General features: G+C 35.8%; 2 protein-coding genes across 4 annotated transcripts; both read left to right on the top strand.

The window, feature by feature from the left end:
- Positions 1-20: 20 nt before the first annotated feature.
- On the top strand, positions 21-7,171 carry LOC124444588 (MMS19 nucleotide excision repair protein homolog). Its single transcript, XM_046995200.1, has 15 exons — positions 21-283; positions 761-835; positions 2,684-2,753; positions 2,975-3,036; positions 3,112-3,175; positions 3,539-3,600; positions 3,706-3,792; positions 4,558-4,632; positions 4,720-4,797; positions 5,699-5,728; positions 5,803-5,859; positions 5,931-5,979; positions 6,068-6,151; positions 6,981-7,051; positions 7,148-7,171. Exons 1-15 carry the CDS (start codon positions 113-115, stop codon positions 7,169-7,171), a joined length of 1,059 nt encoding a protein of 352 aa, XP_046851156.1. The 5' UTR covers positions 21-112.
- Positions 7,172-7,931: 760 nt separating this feature from the next.
- On the top strand, positions 7,932-20,192 carry LOC124444172 (MMS19 nucleotide excision repair protein homolog). Of its 3 annotated transcripts, XM_046994756.1 has the most exons (23): positions 7,932-8,427; positions 9,258-9,319; positions 9,433-9,533; positions 9,620-9,778; positions 9,874-9,939; positions 10,830-10,922; positions 11,004-11,085; positions 11,476-11,578; positions 12,344-12,415; positions 12,482-12,608; positions 13,161-13,270; positions 13,980-14,036; positions 14,122-14,235; positions 14,312-14,384; positions 14,885-14,967; positions 15,332-15,499; positions 16,626-16,685; positions 16,858-16,978; positions 17,215-17,315; positions 17,623-17,647; positions 18,379-18,477; positions 19,564-19,644; positions 19,725-20,192. In XM_046994756.1, exons 1-18 carry the CDS (start codon positions 8,266-8,268, stop codon positions 16,876-16,878), a joined length of 1,713 nt encoding a protein of 570 aa, XP_046850712.1. In that variant the 5' UTR covers positions 7,932-8,265; the 3' UTR covers positions 16,879-16,978; positions 17,215-17,315; positions 17,623-17,647; positions 18,379-18,477; positions 19,564-19,644; positions 19,725-20,192. The 3 variants fall into 3 exon arrangements, with proteins under 3 accessions (XP_046850712.1, XP_046850714.1, XP_046850713.1); XM_046994758.1 differs by lacking the exon at positions 16,858-16,978; XM_046994757.1 differs by lacking the exons at positions 17,215-17,315; positions 17,623-17,647; positions 18,379-18,477; positions 19,564-19,644; positions 19,725-20,192 and having other exon boundaries at positions 16,858-16,986.

Here is a 20,192-nt window from a genome sequence, read left to right as displayed (position 1 = left end):
TATGATTAATGTATTATATATATTCTCTGATGATGGCTTTGGAATAAAAACAGTGTTTAAATATGCATAAGTTACATAAACAAATGAATAATTGATAAGCTTGAGTTTCTGAATGGATTGCTGCTGGTTACAGGGAGTTTATCTGGTTGTAAAATACTTCTTCCAAAATCACAACTGTTATTACACTTTATTATTAGTAACTGTTCTAGTGGAATTTTTTTGTGATCGTCTGAAGGATCATTTCTCTGTGGTTCCTCATGTCTTTTCTGGTTTATTGGCTTTGGTATGTTGTATTGTATCTGTGTGAAGCTGAATATTTAAACCAGATCATGCATTTTTGTTATCTTATTGCAATTCATTTTATTTGCCTTTGCATTTCATGTGGTACATTTAATTCTTACTGCAGGCTGCAGATTGTAACATTTAAAAGCAAGCAATGACAGTACAAAAAGCCTGTTATCAAGGTTAACGTTTCCATGTGAAGTAATATGAGCTGCTAACCAAGAAAAAAAGGTTTTTTTAACAAAATTACAGTTTCTTTGTGAAGTTTTTTTCTTTTGCGTTTTTCATCTGTCATTGTTTGCAACTTTCTCTGCGCTTGTAACGTTACGGTTTTTTGTGTTATGATGATTGTGGGATGCAGCGCAGTACTTTGGGATTAATTAATACTTTATAGAGTACTTCGGGATTGATATGATGATAACATCCAATTTCTCATTTCTATATGTGCCAAATATTATTCATGAATGTTTACAATTAGGTAAGCTATCAGGCGATTCAAGAGGGATTAGCTGTTAGGATAGTTCATGCAATTTTCAAAGAGATTCACGTACAGGTAATAATGTGTGTATTAGCTACGACTGTAAAATACAAACTTAGTAAAACACAGGATAATTGACCCACTCTGTAAAACACAAGATAATTGACACACTCTGTAAAACACAAGATAATTGACACACTCTGTAAAACACAAGATAATTGACACACTCTGTATAACACAAGATAATTGACACACTCTGTAAAACACAAGATAATTGACACACTCTGTAAAACACAAGATAATTGACACACTCTGTAAAACACAAGATAATTGACACACTCTGTAAAACACAAGATAATTGACACACTCTGTAAAACCCAAGATAATTGACACACTCTGTAAAACACAAGATAATTGACACACTCTGTAAAACACAAGATAATTGACACACTCTGTAAAACACAAGATAATTGACACACTCTGTAAAACCCAAGATAATTGACACACTCTGTAAAACACAAGATAATAGACACACTCTGTAAAACACAAGATAATTGACACACTCTGTAAAACACAAGATAATTGACACACTCTGTAAAACACAAGATAATTGACACACACTGTAAAACACAAGATAATTGACACACACTGTAAAACACAAGATAATTGACACACTCTGTAAAACACAAGATAATTGACACACACTGTAAAACACAAGATAATTGACACACTCTGTAAAACCCAAGATAATTGACACACTCTGTAAAACACAAGATAATAGACACACTCTGTAAAACACAAGATAATTGACACACTCTGTAAAACACAAGATAATTGACACACTCTGTAAAACACAAGATAATTGACACACACTGTAAAACACAAGATAATTGACACACTCTGTAAAACACAAGATAGTTGACACACACTGTAAAACACAAGATAATTGACACACACTGTAAAACACAAGATAATTGACACACTCTGTAAAACACAAGATAATTGACACACTCTGTAAAAAGTAGGAATTTTGTTCTAAACGTTTCGACTAGTACTATACATGTATTCATCAGTAGAATATGAAGACTTTTTCAAAAATTACTATGATGGAATCAGTGTGCGAATTAACGGTGTGCGATGTGCAATTTGCACATCGTTTTAGCTAAAATGAAAACAATTGCACATCACTTTTTCAAACGATGTGCAAAAATCAGCGGTTTTAACGAAAAACACTGTCGTAAATCATGAATTTGTTCACATTTAAAAATATTAATTTAGCAATTAGTGCTATATAATAATTAACGTAATATCGATTTGATTATGCCTCTAAAGAAACACTTTTGTCAAAAAAATTGCACATCGTTTTTTCTGAACTAATTCGCACACTGGATGGAATAAGATCGTTATTTGCCATTTGTTGATTTTTGAAAAGCCTGCAAATTCTAGCTACTGACGAACGATGACAGTTACCATCTAGCTATTTACTAGAGGGGTGGACCCAGGATATTTATCCATGAAAGGGAGCGCCATTTGGAGTTATACAGCAATACAACGCCTTCGCTGATTGGTCCATAGCTGAGTTTATATCAGCCAGTGCAAACCGATCTTAGCTTAACCATAGTAGCTCAATCATTTGAATCAATTAAGGCAATTTGCAAATCATTCATGAATGCATGTTATTTGTTTTCAATTTATTTTTGTTGCATGATTGTTATTTTATAAAAAAACAAAAGATGTTTTTCGTGTTTGCACTAGCTAGTAATCGCGCATTTCTTAAATGTAGCAATGCCATAACATTTTCACTAACAACCTATCAAATTATTCTAGCTTATGTCATTTGTTCCTCTGTTTTATCGCAATGTATTTTTTTAAATAAAACTCATGTACTGTGATTCAAACCATGTTTTTCTGTGAATTTTTTAGTCATTATTACCGGCAGATCGATATAACGTTTTCATGTTATTCACTGTACTGCTTGAAAAGAAAATGACTGGTAAATAAAATTAATAAAATTACTGTATTTTATCGCGCCATAATGTTTTTAAATCTTATTAACATGCAAACTTCTTTGATTTGTGCAATGAGCCAGTTCAGCCAGTCTTTAGTCAACTCAATAAACCTTTGTTTTGGCTTTTCTATTAAGTTCGATTTTAATTATTTTCATCCAAGTTTGGTTTGTCTTGATTTTGAGACTCGTTCGTGTTAATTTTCTAGAGCTCCAAACACTTGGGACGGATTTTGTTTTTGGTTACATTCAAGCCATGGACGGAGAGAAGGTCTAATTTATCGCAATTTCGTTGTTTTTTATGAACGCTTTCATTATTTTAACGACTATGTCCCGTCAATTTCAGGATCCAAGAAACTTGCTGGTTTGTTTCGAGCTTGTTCAAATCATCGTAAAGAGATTTCCTATTGGTATGAAAAAGACGAATTTGAGCGTACCCCAAACCTGTAGTGCGGGCTATTCTATTCCTTAGCGGTTTGCTAATTTGTCTTTTTTCATGAGAGCTATGTCCGTCTCATGATTACTACATTTGAAGCACATTCAGGCATTCTAAGAAAAATATGGTGGCTCGTAGAGCTTTCTTGGGCATCATTCCCATAGTTGTCCCTCAATCGACTGTTGGAATACACGCTATAAGAATGAAACCCATTGGACAGTCACAATTTTGGTTTAGCAAATAAATGAAGTTGACATTACGTGTTTCAAATAATGTGGTGTACACTGCTTGAATTTGTTGCAAAATTATGCGAACTTTCTAAGAACGTTTCTTTTAGACCATTTGGCCGAAGATTTGTTCGAAGTGACATCTTGCTATTTCCCTATTGATTTTACTCCAGTGAGTTCTTCTCGATATTTCCCCAAAGTATCTATAAAAATAATCGTACTTCTACTATCATTATACGGCTACTTTAGTTTGAATTGACTTGTATTAACTGTTTAGCCTCCCAATGATCCACATTCCATAACAAGAGAGCAGCTTATTTTAGCGCTTCGAAAATGTCTGGCGTCCACATCCATATTTGCACCTGTAAGTACATTTTAACCAATCCATCTGTAATATTGCTTATCCACGATGTTATCGTGGAGTGTGGAAAGTAGCCTCACTCCTGAAAGTAATCACCTCAGTGAACTATAATATCAACTGGAACGCTTACCACGCCGCCATATTTGAAGCCAATACTCATGCTAGTTTTTCTGAAGGGTTTTTGTGCGTTTTTAGAAGTTCTGTGATATTATTTTAACAAATTAACGACGATATACATTAAAATACAGTAGAACAAATGGCCATGATAAGTTTTACCTCACGAGATTTGGTAATATGTCTAAAAACGCAGACAAAAAGGCATCATGGGTGGCTTCAAAATGGTCTCTAGCCCGAGTATTGGAGTTAGCGTTCCAGTTAATATTACACTTCACTGAACTGCTCCGTCGAAAGACACTGCTCTCTCGAAAGTAACCGCGCTCTTTATCTATATCACATTTAAATTTCATTATCCAAATAAAACGTTCATCATGTACATTTGTGTCAACTACCGCAACATTACCCAACTTTGAATACATTGAAAAATACCGTTTTTAATGCGTAGATTAATAGTCAACCATCGGACTTAACTGATGCCGAAAATAACAACTCTAAATTAAGCGCCCCCTTCGTGAAAGCGGCCGACCTTTGAGGCTATTAATCCTTGAAAGTTGCCTGCGGGTGGTTACTTTCGAGACTTTACGGTATTTCCTATTCTCCAAGTGATATTTTCGCTTCGAGTCTTCATTCATTTTTTCTAATTCCTTTTAGTTTTGCGTTCCGTTGCTGATTGAAAAGATATCCTCCGATGTGATTTATGCCAAGAAAGATGCTTTGTTGACCCTAGTACGTATTTTCATCCGACGTTATCTTAATTGTTATTGAAAGTTGAAAAATTGGAGTTTCGAAATGTGACTACTTTCTCATTCTAAGGCATCGTGTGCAAATGTTTACGATGCACGGTTCATTAGCGAGCAGGTGCCATCTTTGTGGAATCATATAAAACAAGAGGTATATTGTAATGTTAAAACTATATGTGCTAGCGCTTAATAAGAGATTGTTGCATTTATGTTCGAGGGGTAAACAAGAATCGAAATAATCAATCTCCTGTTGTTAGAATAATTACTAAAGTTCCCAGATTCTTGCGACTCGAACCAATTTACAAAATGTGCTTGAATTCAATTTTTTTTAAATTTTTGTAAACATGTCATCGCGCTACTTTCTTTTCAAAAGTGTAGCTGAAATTGTATCTTAACCATTTAATGCACGAAAAAAATAAATCATGTCCTAAAGGGTAAATGTTAGAAAGTTCAAAGTAACATACCATCTTGGAAGCTTTCAAGTTTTACGAAAAAACACCATTTGCTCTCGATTTGTTATGGGAAAAGTTGTTTTGCTTTCATGTTAATGATGTTTTTAATGATTTCTTACTTTAGTTGTGTTTTGTTTGCAATTCAAGGTGTTCCTCGTCTTCGAATTTTTTAAAAGATGAGCTTGAAAGTCATAGAAAAGTGCTCAAATTTCATTCTTTTAGCTTTGTACGAACCCTGATTTACACAGTGCTTTGAAACGAAGCAAACGTATTCAAAAATCACTTTTTATTCGAGGCCTGAACATTGTCGGTCAAATCATGTATTGTCTTCACGTCAAACTTAAAGATATGTGTGTTCGTGCGCTTTTGAAGGCAACGATATTGAAACAACGTCTTCATCTGTCAAATTCTGTGAAAGGTGGCTCGCATGAATGGAAAAACAAAAAAAAAATTCATCCATGTTGCTTGAAATTGCAATTGTCAACGCCAAATTGCAAAATTCTGTGTTGAATTCAACCAACATGGCTGCTTGTGACGTGATAAACAAGCCTTGTATCGTTTGAGTTATAGCGTTGTTCTCTTTTTCTGTTGATTATGTAGATATTCATGGCATCCGAACAGTCCGTCGAGGTTTGAGTATGAATTTCTTTTTTAACCTCCTGCAATATAACGCTGTTATCTAACATTTTTCTGTTTTTAATTAGGCAGCTTGCTTGGAGGCGATTCGGAGTATTATGCGAAATATTGCTTTGGCCGAAGAGGTACCGTTGTGTTTCTTGTAATGAAAAACATAATTTTTTACCCATTAACATGCTAACTATTACTTTTTAAGCTAAATCATGGTGGCACTTTAAACAACATTTTAACGAAGATGCTTTCTGGTTCGTATTTTTGTTACATGTGGCTTAGAGTGCGTCGCGAACATATCGAAAATTGAAAAATTGTCTCAGAGTTTTTTTTTCGACTTAGATATTAAAGGAAATTTTTTGAAGCAGGATCAAAAGATACTAAAAATTTCAGCGAGTATACTTCAGAATGCTTCGATGGCGTCAGGTGAGCAGTTTAAAGATTACGCTTGTCTGTAGCTACAAAATGTGGACTTTCTTCTCGTTTTCCTCGTATTTCCTCGTAAGGGCCTGTTAAGGCTGTACCGAAAGCTTAAAATTCGAAAAGTAAGTTGTTCGGAAAAGTGAAAAGTCTTCAACCCCCCTTTTTCAGTGTAAAGAATTTTCAAACCTAATTTGCCACGTATTTCCTCTATGAAAACCCCTGAGGTTCATTGCTTTCTGCTGCTTTTAAGGAGGAGAATGAAGTGGGATTGTGGTTAGTAAAGGGGGATGGGAATCTTTGTAAATTTTTACGCTACGCGACGCATGTTTACTCAATCTAGCATCTAGCACGTGTATATTAATTTGTTGAAAAAACGAAAGTGGATTTTATATGGTCCTACGTTGGGTCAATAATGGAGCAAAATAATTCTTATGACGTCAGACTCGTCACCGAAATTCAACATACTCCTTGCTCATCCATCTGATGATGCTATCCTCCACACAACATCTTTGTGCAACTTTTCTCGTTTGTCTTTTTTGAATCTTTTTTGAATGTTTTTGTCTCAATAGAATCTGCACATGCTGTCAAACAAACTGTCATTTTAAACATTTCATGGTTCGTTTTCATGTTAAGTGGTTCTTCGCAATAGTTTGTTGTGAAAATCTGCGAATGAATAAACGAATAAAATTCGTATTTTGTTGTGAAAATTGTATGCGCATGGCTGAGAACTAGTTCTTTATTTTGTTGGGTTTTTTCGTCCTTGAATGCAAAATAAGTTAGTCTTTTCTATCACCAATTGTCGTTGCTAGCACGTTCTCTCGTTTTTTTCAAGATGTGATTTGCGGGAAAGTTTTGGATGAAGTTATTCCAATTTTTCTGGAGCAGTTTGAAATGGTCAAACAGGTTTGATTTATCATCCAATCGTATGGCTTGAAAAGTTCTCGTTTGCATAAGACCTCCTTTGCTCGAGACCAAATCTAACTTGCTTTTGTTTTGAAGGTCAGCCATCAAAAGTCCATTTGATGGAAAGTTTCCTTGAAGTCGCAAGAATTTAAGGAAAAGTACTCTGCTCAATTTTAATTTACTCTTTACTCTGCTCTACTTTTTCACTTTTACTCTTCTCTACTCTTGCTCTACTTTCCTCCTCTTTTAATCTGCTCCATTCACTCTACTCTTATCTCCACTTTACTCTGTCCCACTCTGTCTCACTCTAATTCTACTCTTACTCCTTTTACCTCTCTACTTTTACTCCTTTTACTCTCCTTTTCTCCTACTTCACTTCTACTCTTTTACTCTACTTTACTCTGCCCTACTCTGCTCTACTCTACTCTACTCTACTCTACTTTACTCTACTCTACTCTACTCTACTTTACTCTACTTTACTCTGCCCTACTCTGCTCTACTTTACTCTACTTTACTCGACTCTACTTTGCTCTACTTTACTCTACTTTACTCCACTCCTCTCCACTCCACTCTACTATTTGGTTTGTCCTATTTGTTGTATGGTTCATACGTCATCGTACTGTATGTAAAAGAAATGGCCATAGAGAGTAAAATTAAACAGACAACAAATACGGCGAATAGTTTACTCCCCACTTGACTCTAAGAATGACTGCCGTCAAGATTGTCGAAACGTCAGTAAACAATAACACCAACAATCCTCGAGACCCACGAACCTGGACGATCTACATCTACAAACATGTAACGATACTCCAGGGCTCAAACCATTTATTAGTTTGATCATTATCTTACGGGTTTCTGGAAAAAACTTATAGCTGCGGAATTGAAGGGCCTGCATGGTTGTACCTTTTCAAAAACTCAACAAATTTGTCCATACGTTTGCTTATAACATGTATCTTCTATAGTGGGAAACATTTGCATTGACGCATTTTGTGGACATGCGTTTAACCGAACTACGAATCTCAGTATCTGGTCATTACAAGGCAATTCAATACAAATATAGACATCGTCCGTGTGATCTTGAGATTCATTAATTGAATATAACACAGTTGAAAGAATCCTTGCAGTTTAACCAACCAAAAGCATAAATACAACTGCAGCTGTAGCTTGTGGTTTCACCTGATTTTCTCCATTGATACGCCTGCTAGCGTTTCTGTATGGTTTTGTTTGCAGATTCTTTGAATTGTCTGATGAAATTCAAAGAAAATCTTCTCGGATTGTTCTTCTCGTTGCTCGTCAACCAAAATCCTCTTCATCGTAGCTCTGGAATAGCCGGCCTTGTTGCCATGACAGCCAGTGGAATTCTGGTCGAAGATGAGGTATTGGAAATTAAATTGTACAATTTAAGTAATAATTAGGCATTTTGACCTTCCACCATGGCAATTGCACTTTTCAAGGCAATTTGTAAAGTTTGGTTTCGAACATTATTTGTGCTGTATGAATAGAGATTATTATTGGTGTTGCAGTTTTTGGACCATTGTATTTGTGTTTTAGGGTTATCGCCATTTTTAGTTCATCACTTCTTCTTGTTTGGTCGTCATTTAACCATTATTTTTATGGTGTTTTATTGCATAGTATTTGTATGCCATTTTTTGACCATTTCTTTGTGAGTCTTAATTGCCCATCTCAATTCTTAAATACAGCGGAACATGTACAAATAATTATGCATGCATTAAAATGAAATTTGCATAAGATTATTAATCGGCGATGGCTGTTTGTACAGCCTGTTTAGATTTAGTCGTACGCTTGTCGAAGCTCGTTGCAACTTATGGAAAATACGATCATAACTCAGTTAATGTCGCTTTGCCTTTCCAAAGGTTTTGCGTTTTAATTTTAAGATGAAAATCAGTGTATGACAATACTTTTACTTGTTTTACTTTAACTAATACTGTACAAACCGTGCTAAATTCCACAGGCGCAGAACTGTCAAGTTCATTGAACAGTTTTGAATGCTAGTTGCGTTATTGTGCGTAATAAATTTAGCGATTGCATAATTACTTTATGTGAGTTCCGTTTTTTTTTTCGGGACGTCATGTATAATCCTACTATGTTCAACAAATGGTTCAACGCATTCGAACATCAGAAACCAAAAAATTTCTGTAAATCATCGTTTCTTTCTTATTCTTGTTTCTTTTTTCTTGCTCTTCAGTTGGTATCGTTCCTCGGTCATTTGCTCGCGATAATGCTTCAAGATGACGAGAAAATCGTGAGGTTTGTCAATGGCTCATGTCGCTGGAGTGGTGGATTAATTTGTGCTCAACAATTTCCGATTTATTTTAAAAAGTGCACTTTGATTTTGAACTGCATCGCTCGTGTATTTTAAGGCATGAAACTAAACTAGCATTGGCTTATCTTTCTTCCCGATATTCTTTCTTGGTTCGTCGTCATGTCATAGGAAAGCTTGTGAATAGACTTTCTGCGATAGGTACTTTGTTCATTTATTAATGGCGACATTTATGCGTTTGATCACGTGACCTATATTTTCTATAATGACTGTTTGTTTCGATACAGACGATATGCCGATCCCGAATGGAATGAACAAAGTCCCCATAAGCTCCTGTGTCACCCACGAAGACCTTATTGACACTTTGACCATATTTTGTACCGAACAAGAAAATATTGCATGTATTTTACCCTGTTTGGTTGACAATCTTACAAAGTTGTGTAAAGGTTTGTTTACTTTGTGAAGAATGTTATTTTCTTGTTTTTTAATCGTTAGTATTACTGAATGCAAGGTTGTTGTAGCGTGTCTGTATAATTTTTAGATGAAAACTCCGCTCATGAAACAAGCATCGGCCGGCTAATTGATTGTTTGATTGGAATTCTTGAAGGTGACGATGTTGCTATGATTTTAAATGCTTGCAAAAACCGAATATAGTTAAAAATGTATGCTTAGTTCTATAAGTTGAGTCAATCGAGCGTATGTAGCCCCACCCGTTTTGCTTACGGCCTTCGACACATAGATATCAACATCTAGTATCATTCCGAGGTATAATGATGCTCCAAATTTCTTTGCGTTACTAACTTTTATGTTTAAGTCATTGTTGGTAGTTTTGAGAAAACAAGAAAAGAGTCAATATAACTTTAAAAAAGCCAAACTTTTTATTGAGCATTTATTGAGTCGTTTTTTTATTGGTTCATTTTGCCCACTTGTGTATTCTGCACGGGCAGTAAATACAGAACACACCAGAGGTCAAAATAGTAGTTTTAGGCAAGAATCCCAAAATTGAAAAAATATGACTTAGGCGAAAAAGTTATAGGAACGTGATGATTTAGTAACCAAGCGGGCTTTCCAAAAAAAAACGACCGTGGTGACTGGTTTCTCAATAAAGCTTTCGAATTGAAAGATAAAATAAATTGATTGAAAACTACTTGTCGACAGTTTGTCTTTCAAAATGATTTCTTCGAAGCAATTATTCTGCCCACTAATTTTCGTACCAAAGAGAACGTGAATTGCAAAAATACCTCAGCAAATATACGATGCTTTCCGATCATGGCCGAAACATTGTCGAAGCATTTAGCATTGCATTAGCAAATAATTTTCACTTGTAAATTGCCAGATCCAAATTTTCAACTAAACTTCCTACATCGTTTTAAAATTACATGCGAGACGTTTCTCCAGTGGCCTGTGACTGTACAAGAAAAAAATTTTTTGTTCATTTATTGTATGTAATTTGCCTGCCCATTATGAAACGATTTTTTTCGAAATTTTGTGTTTTAGATTCTCTAAAGAAATCATTCAGCGTTCTTGATTATTACAAAGAAGTTGTCTTCCTTCGCGTGTTAAAACTTGCCGTCACAAATTCACTGGCAAGTATGTTCATATAGTGATCGTCGTTTTGGCGAATGCTGATTATATTTTCTTGAACCTCCTTTGGTATTTTTTATTCATAAGATGAGGAATTCGTTTTCGCTTCGGCAGTACTTGAAACATTTTCCAAATTGCTGCGGATAATTTCGTCTAAGTTGCCTGAGCGGTGAGTTTTATTGCGTGTTTTGAATTTTGTATATTACATAAGTTCAAGATTGGAGTTCAACGGAACTGATCAAAGAATTGCACAAAAATGTAAGAATACTCTCCATGAGGAAGGTTTCCTGTGATTGAAGATTGCAGTGACTCTCTTATTAAAGTAAATGGTTTGAACCCGGTTATGTCGTTCCATGTTTGTGGATGTAGATCGTCCAGGTTAGTAGAGTCCTGAGAAGGACTGTTGTTGTTGATGTTGACTGACTAAGGTTCTCGAAACGTCAGTCAACATCAATAATAACAGTCCTTTATAGGACTCTACTAACCTGGACGATCTACATCCACAAACACGTGACTCTCTTATTATCACTCAAGTAATTGAAGCTGTATCTTGTTGTAGTTGCTGTAAAGACATCATCTCCATCGTGTTTGAAGTTTTGGTAGATGCAAAATTTGATAAAATCGACGAAGCATTTGATCATGATGTGTTGAACATGTTGGATGTAAGATCGCAACGTCAATGTATTTTCTGTGTTGTTTTTCTGTGTTTGATTTCCGCAAAATTTTATGTGAAAACAATTGAAAAAATTGTAGCCAATCTTAATGTATGCGAAAACAAATTCAACTAATCTGCATTGCGTTTGAGTATTCAAAAATATGACGAATCACAAGATGAGTGTCCCCAGCATAGGTTTTGCAAAATATTTGCCACAAACCCTAAAAACATTCACGTTTTTCATATGCATAGAAATACATTTGAATGCTAAAAAACTGCAAAAATATCGTAAAATTATTCGTTAATTACGAGATGTAGTTGTTTTTCGTGTTTTGCTATGTATTTATGAGATATTTACAGTTTTGTGAATGTGATGTGTTAACGGTCGGTAATTTTATGTTGAGAGTTGCCAACCTTGTCAAAATATTAGACTGTTCAGACTATGCAAACGTGGAAGTCGCGCGAGATAGCCTGCGTGATAAACATTGCATATGAATCAAGAATATATTTCCTATTTAAATTGATTGCATATAAAGCCTAAACAGTAAAACAGATTTCTTGGCCGCCTATGTTTGCACTTGCTAAATGCAAACCTCGGAGACGTTTGTGGGAACTCTGGATAAGATGCTAACCCTCGTTTTCCACTGATCTGCTCTCGAGTTCTCCCAAAGGTCTCTTTTGTTTCCACAAGCCTGTACAAACACAGTAAACATCTTTTCTTTCCCTAAATAAGAATAGCTTCATGTATTAAGTTCTACTACTCGTTGTTTAGACATCGTCGCCGTGGCAACGCACACAATTAGTCATTCTGTTAAAATCCGTATTATGCAACGTTCCCAAAAAGGTAAATATTATCCAATACGGCGTCTTGTATTTAATTTTCATGAGGAAAATGCTCATTTTCTTATAGATCGTGCATCCTCGTACTCCAGAGTTGTATTCACGCTTGCTTAACGTAACTGTGGAATGTCGTCATCGACTAACTAATGTTGAAGCTTCGAAATGCTTGGCTGGTCTAATCAACAGAATACAAGATGGTAAGGATCATATGAAATGACGTATTAAAAACTCGTGCTCTGATTGGTCGATGCCCGTGCTTGGATCAGGGCATGCTGACGTGAGAATTTCGAACATGTCTGAAAAAAAGACGATTTCTCGCCTAAATTATTTTAGGAAGCATTTCTGGCGGAATAAATGTGAACGTAGATCAACATTGGTATTTAGCTTTCGAAATTTCGCTTATAAAGCTTGCAACGCTATGCTTTTCGATGTTTTTTTTTTGTAAAAACAATTACTAAATGGTTTCAAGTGTTTAGATAACCTGATCCAGACACTTGGGAATGTTTTATGTAGTCCTCTACTTCTTAAGAGAATTTTAAAAATTTTCTTTCTGTTTTTATATCGGCAATTTTACACATGAACTCCTCTTTTATATAAACATCTTACTGCGTATTATGTGATCTAGTCTGAGTATTTGATAAACTCTTAAAAATACCATTACAATTCCAACCGTCATATTTCAAAATGGGAGAGCATTCGTGGGCTTCGTAGCTCTCCGAGGCTCTTCACGGCAAGTGGGTTTTATGTAGAGAATGAAGTCGAAGTGGAAGTAGGAAAGTGTCTTGAAAAGCTGGATCCGTTGTTGGAAAAAGATCGCACTGAAGACGAAAAGTGGAGAGCAACCATTTCTCTCATATGGGTAAGCAATTTTAGGAATCATGGCAAGGTTAGATGAATACCCGCCCCCCTCCCTCCCGCTAATCATTACCCCTGGTGACGTTCTGATAAAAATAGAATTTATTGTATCGCCTCGTTACTAACTTTAATGCATAAGTCAATTTTGGATAAGAGAAAGGAATTAATATATAATTTTATAAGTCAGTTGTGGATGCAGCAAGGATTTTTTTACGGGGGGAGGAGGTTCTTTGCTTAGTAATCAGCTAAAGTTCAGCGGTTAGAAAGCAATTATTTACTAACGTACTCATTATAAATGGTGGATACTAGTTCCCGTTTTGGTCAACAAAATAGACATCATCGACGCCTTTTATTAAAAAAATAAATCAGTCAATAAACTAAAATGTAGTCATTAAAGCTTTTTCCGTTAAAAGGATGGGTTTTAATTTTATTTTTCCAATTTGCATCCCTCTATGCGCCCCTGTGTACCATTGCCTACACGGATGAGCACCACTGTGCACCTCTTTATCCACTTCTGTTAATAATTGTCATAGTATTTATTGAACATCATATATTGAATATTTATTGAGTCGTTTTTGATTGGTCAATTGACTTCGGTAAAAAATACAGAACAGACCGCTGGACAAAATAGTGGTTTTTGGCTAAAATCCCAAAATTGAGAAACTGTGACTTAGGAAAGAGTTAGTAACGTGACGATATGATCTCATTCATAGATTTCTAAAGCGTTGCTGATACGAGGTCATAATCTGGGGCTGAAACTCGTTGATAAGGTATGTTTTGATGAAATTATGTTGGATAAGAACTTCCAGATCAGTATACAACGTTTCTTGTGCAATCATTATTCTTTTATCGCAGTTGCTTAAGTTATTCGACGATCAAGTCATTGGTCAATGCGCTGCGGATGGTTTTTACGTCATCATGTTGGATTCTGATGACGTAATGGTCAATGCGTCGTATGCAAATATGAAGGTCCGGACTCATATACAAAGTGTCATCCAATCTTTAACCGTTATTTGATCATTTTTTTTTCGTTATTTCATATCAGCTCATGTACAAGCAGAGAATATTTGTTCAAGTTTCGCCCCTGCTTACTAATCTATTTCATTCAAGTAGAAAAGGTAAATAGCAGAAACACTCTCTTGTTGGTAAAGATGCACGTGCTCAACACGTGAGGAACTTGAATGTCCTCGAATGTCCGTGAATTTAAATTGAAAAATTCAAGGCATTGAAAGCACTTGAATTTATTTAGACGTGCTTGAATGTGTTTGCGTTCATATTTTTTCATCGAGTTATTATTAACATGTCATTTGACTACTTTCTACTCAAAAGTGCAGTTGAAATTGTATCTCAACCCTTTATTGCTCAAAAAAGTAACTCGAGTCCTAAAGGTCTAATGTCCGAACTTTACAATAACCGATCAACGTGATATATTTTTCAAGTTATATGTCACCGCACCATTATCTCTCGATTCTTTCGAAATGTTTTTTAGTTTTCGTATTTTTTTGGTAAAGTCTTGTCGTTTTTTACTTTGCGTGCAATTCATTTGCTCTGTGTGCTCTTCGTTACTTTGGCATTGTACGAACCTTGGCTCAAGTCGTCGTATTTGATTGATTTTTAGAAACGAAGCATCTCTATCTATGTGCTCTTTCTCACAACATGAACGGGCTTCCAAAACAGGTGTTACTCAGCGAAATACCAACGGTATGTTGATATCACCGTCATATTGTTGATGGCGATTTATTGTTTTTTCGGCACATGCGTGTGGTTAATTGGAGTGCTCAACTTCGAATTTTCCTCACAAACCCCATTCGATGGTTGGTACCGTTTACCTACAGCTTTTATGTAACTCGGTCTAACGTAATTGTTGTTGAGGGCGAATCTCGAACGCTGATTGGTTGGTGAATATTCGTATATTATGAATATCCAATTAGCTTTCTAGTTTCGCCCCTGTTAACTGCCTTGCTGCATGCGCAATGAAGGGCGACATTCTCTGCTTTTAGCTTCTGTCCTTGATGTCTTTGTCGCTTGTGTAGCTATGTCATGTGACGTCATTTACCTTCTGTAGTTATTTCCATTACTGGTTCAATCGTTGTCATGTGACGAGAGCAGCATCCAATTGTCCACTCTGAAGACTTTTTATTCCCTGACGCACGAGCTGCCCACAGTTTTATCGCAGTATGTGACGTCACTCGTACCCAGGTACTTACACTTGGCGAGGAATGCACCATCCTTGGTAAGATGTCTTTATATAGAATTCGTCTCACGGTAATGCTCTGCGCGCTTGTGTTTACTTTCCATGTCTGATACAGAGATACATTCTGACTAACCATTTGTAAAATAACGTCTTTCTTAAGGCCTGTTCACACGATCCGATTGATCGGATCCGATTCAGTTTGATCTTAAAAACAGAACGTGTGAACACATATAAAGTAAGCCTCCCATAGTCGGATCTGTCAATCTAAAAAATCAGATGAATGTAGAGCTTGCTTTATTTTCATCCGACAAGATCAAAGGAAGCCGACTAGTCAAATTACATAGAATTGAAAAACACTGAGAAACAAGGACAAAAAAATACGAAAAACTGTACTGGATAACACAAATCGCTGTTTAAATGACTATAAATATCCAAACGAACATAAGTATCAACAAAATTATCGGACCGTCTGAAGAAGCAACTAAGAGTCGTAACCGAAACAATTGAATCGTGTGAAAGGCTTTTAGCTATACTTCAAGTGCCCCTTTCAGCAAAAATTTTCATTTGCGACATTAAATCTGGTGTGATTTCTAACACATCAGCGAAAAAGTTCTTGATTTGGTCGTATCGTTCCATTTTAATGCTGCTGAAAGTTGGCATTTTGATGGACATTGTCCGTCGTCTGGAACGTTTTACATTTGTGACGTCATTCAAGGGACTCGTCAGTGCAATATATATCCATACCATCTACCTAGGTCAGAATTTGCATAGACTGGCCTTCATGCTACGACGAACAAGATCTGTTGAAAGGCAACTTTAGAACGCCATAAAAGGCGATTCGAAAACTGTGTTTACTGATGCGTAAGAAATCAGTCCTTGTTTTAATAACGGCAATGAAATTTTTTGCTAAGTCTCGTTGCTTCTTTTCCATTTCTTGGCCTATTTCACTTTGATCTTCCAGTTTTGGGGATAGACGTAGACAAATTGCAACACCAACAACCCATTATGTCGCCATTTTTAGGTGCCCCAAGAATGGCCATACATCTGACTAAGCGCGCAAAGCATTACCGCGAGACTCGTTCTTTAACTCAGTTATGATCCTATATGTACCCGGTCTCGAACGCTCATCTTGTTTTATGTACACGTTATTTTTTGGTTTTTTTAGCAAATGCGTTCTATGTCTTTAAAATGTCTCGGTGTTTTGACTGTCCTACCTTATCACGAAGTAAGTTGACACATTTACACGTTCTTCTTATTCATAAGCAACCACGCTAAGAAATTATCTGGTTGACGTGACCAATGTCTCGTTTTATACCATTGAAGTAAATATTGTACTGGAAGGTTGCCTTATTTATACAAACATGCTTATACTTGCTTGAAGCTAAATTCACCCCCAGACATGCGTATCTGGGGCTTAAATCTCGCTTTCTAGCTTATCGTCGTAAATGAAGTTTTTTGAGGGCTGCGCGCGGAAAGATTGGGACCAGTTGAATTGTTGGCTTCAAATTTTGGCGTGAGGTAGCCGTCCAGTTACATTAAGTTCAATGTTTTACGCTGAAAGAATGACGTTTTCCTTACGAATATCGTGTATTTTTACATTTTTTTGGAACACGCAATCGGCTCTTGCAAATACTTTTCCTGTGCAGCGGTTGCTTTGTTTGATCAGAGTAGCATTGTTTAATTTAGTTATTTATAATTTATGACGACTTTTCGTTTTTTTAAAGTTTGTTTTTTTTGCCATTTTATTGCACAAGTTGTATCCGTAAAAAAACCAAATTATCAAGTCGTTATCAAAATGTTTGGACGATCCCAAAAGATTAGTGAGGAAAGAGGCAGTGCTGTGTAGAAATGAATGGTAGGATCTTATTTCCTTTGCTTGTCCACTCTGGGAATCGATTAGTCATTTCCTGTCGCACCTGTCTCATATTGCTTGTGATTGTAACACTTATATAACACGAATTATAACATGCCAAGTACTCTCTCTGACAATACTATCCTTTCCAGTGCCTATACCGAACACAACATTCAGCGTAGTATGAAACTGACGTTTTTGCTGCCTGCATTTGCTGTTGAAATTTGGAGGGTTATAGTGCTGCGGCTGAGCCATTTCGTTTGTTTCTCCAATTTCTTTGAAGTCGAACACGATTCGTTTTTTTTTTTAGACCTTTGGAAAATCTCTACAAACACGTACGTAGTAAGATGTTTGCTTTAATGGCTAATTTATAAAAATACATAGGATCATTTTGTCTTCAAATCATAGGTAATTATGCAGAAATTAAAAGCATGTTGTGCGATTACATAATCTTATTTGGGCAGACTTTTTGCGAGGTAGAGCAAACGACTTGATGGATAGTAAAGATTAACTTATATTAATTATGGCCAGTGCTATAGAACTAGTTTTAACAGGGGGGGAGGTTTGACAAGGATGAAGCAGCGAAATCTTAAAAAAGTCATATATGACGTCATGGGTGATCACAGCATTTCACTGAGATGATTAATAGGTCATTCATAAGTTATTTTAAGTCATAATCTCTGTATGAATATTACCTTTAGTACTTTTGGGAAAAGGCTTACACTTACATTCATACCGAACTATACGTGACCAAGCTCGGCATATTAAACTGTGATTAATAACTTTCTGATTTCTGAAGTAGAAATTGGATAGCCCCCTGAGCTGTAAGAACTGTGGATCCGTCCCCAAGTGTCCCCCCCCCAACTTTTACTTCCCTGATAATAGACAACGATTGTTTTCCTTTGAGTCGTAAATTTGGTTTCAAAGTTATGGACTTATAGATAACTCCAAATGTACAAGACTTTATTTGCATTATTTATCTCACATTACACTTGTGTCATTAATCCGTTATGACTACAAAAACCTCGTTTTCATGGTGCTTGATTTTTGTCTTTTTTTGAAAAAGGTTATATCAAGACAGTATTTACGTTGTTCGCATCGTGTGCTTATATTGCATCTTGAAAAACTGTTTAAAAAAAAGATCAACCTGATGGAAGAACAAGAGGTAATTTCATACACGAACATTGAAAATGGTGCCTATGTATACAGGGTGTGTAAAAAATAAGATCTTCGGACATTTACCAGCAGCGAAAAAGCTGTTGTAATAGTAACAAAGATACGTAATATTTCCACGTAGTCGTAAATATTTTATGCACCGTGGCAACATAATGATCATGCATTCACATCGTCACAACACATCAATTTCTAAAGGTTGTCTTTTCAATATACACCGTACTGTCTTTATTTTTGTGGTGTTGATGATATTATGTCATTGTGAACTAGTGTTAGGGACCGTGGATGATTGACGATTTGGGACCTATATTTATATGTTCATATGTTGTAATCAAGTAATAAAAGAGAGGGACTGAGAAATATTGATGATTTGGGCTCATATTCATGTTATAATCAAGTAATAAAAGATTTTTTCTGTGCTTACACAGAACTAATCAAACCGAGGAGACCTGTGGAAATTATCGAGAGCAGATCAGTGGAAGCCCGAGACCGAAGGTCAAGGGTTGCACCTGCTCTATAGTTCTTTCGAGGTTTTCATAAGCCAGTGCAAACACGAAAAACATCTTTTATTTCTTTTACAAAACTACGATAATGCGAAACAGACAAATTTAAAACAAACGTTTTAATTTTTCTTCTAACATGTATTCATGATTGATTTGCAAATTCTATTTGATTAAATTGATTGAGCTAAGAACGGTTTGCACAGGCTATTGCAAGCTCAGCTATAAACCAATCAGTGCACGCGTTTTATTGTTGTTTACAATCCATAATCACCATTGATTTCAATAGAAACTTTTAAAGTAGAGCATGCATGTATTCAAATATCCTGTGAGCCTCCTGAATTATTGATCTTCGGCGTTCCCTGTCAACTTGTGCAACCCTTGCTTGATGTTTAATTAATTGTTCAATACGAACTCTTTGTTATAAAGAGAAAGTCATCTTGATTAAGTCGATGAATATTATTAAAATTCTTCAATTGCTTTGAAACTGATCAAGTTTCTGAAAAGGGCGTACCCCCAGTTAGTTATCACAGCCGGTTGTCCTACTTGTTCTCTTCAAATGATTCCTTCTCTTCCAGTTGCAGTTTTTCTGTGAAAATAAATTCGTTAATAGTGCAAGCTCATTGAAGCAATTGTATGTCGTGAATTGGGGATTAAAGGTGCTGAAGTTCTGTGCTCTTTCATGGAATGAATTTTGATCTCCTATGCAATTTATTTAATTCTTGAACTGTTGTTTTAGTATTTACCAATATGTTTTCAATATCGCGTATATTCAACGCCCAACGTCATTCAGAAGGATATTTCGACTAGTTTCTATTCTCCATTGACGCAAGAACCATCGTTCAGAACGATATTTCAACTGTTCATTCTCCATTGATGCAAGATACCATTATTCAAATGGATATTTCAACTAGTGTCCATTCTCCATTGACACAAAATTCCATTATTCAGAAGGATATTTCAACTAGTGTCCATTCTCCATTGGCGCAAGATACCATCGTTCAGAACGATATTTCAACTGTTCATTCTCCATTGACGCAAGATTCCATTATTCAGAAGGATACTTCTACTAGTGTCCCTTCTCCATTGACGCAAGATACATGGTTGTGATGATTGTTCAAGGAAACTGATTTTCCTGGTATGCAAGGGTTTTCCTTTGACATTAATGTAGTCATTTATCTTTCCTTACATGAATTTCCACCAGAAA

The sequence above is a fragment of the Xenia sp. Carnegie-2017 genome, unplaced genomic scaffold (assembly GCF_021976095.1).
Source record: "Xenia sp. Carnegie-2017 unplaced genomic scaffold, XeniaSp_v1 HiC_scaffold_21, whole genome shotgun sequence".
Lineage (NCBI taxonomy): Eukaryota > Metazoa > Cnidaria > Anthozoa > Malacalcyonacea > Xeniidae > Xenia > Xenia sp. Carnegie-2017.
This window is presented reverse-complemented; position numbering and strand designations above follow the sequence as displayed.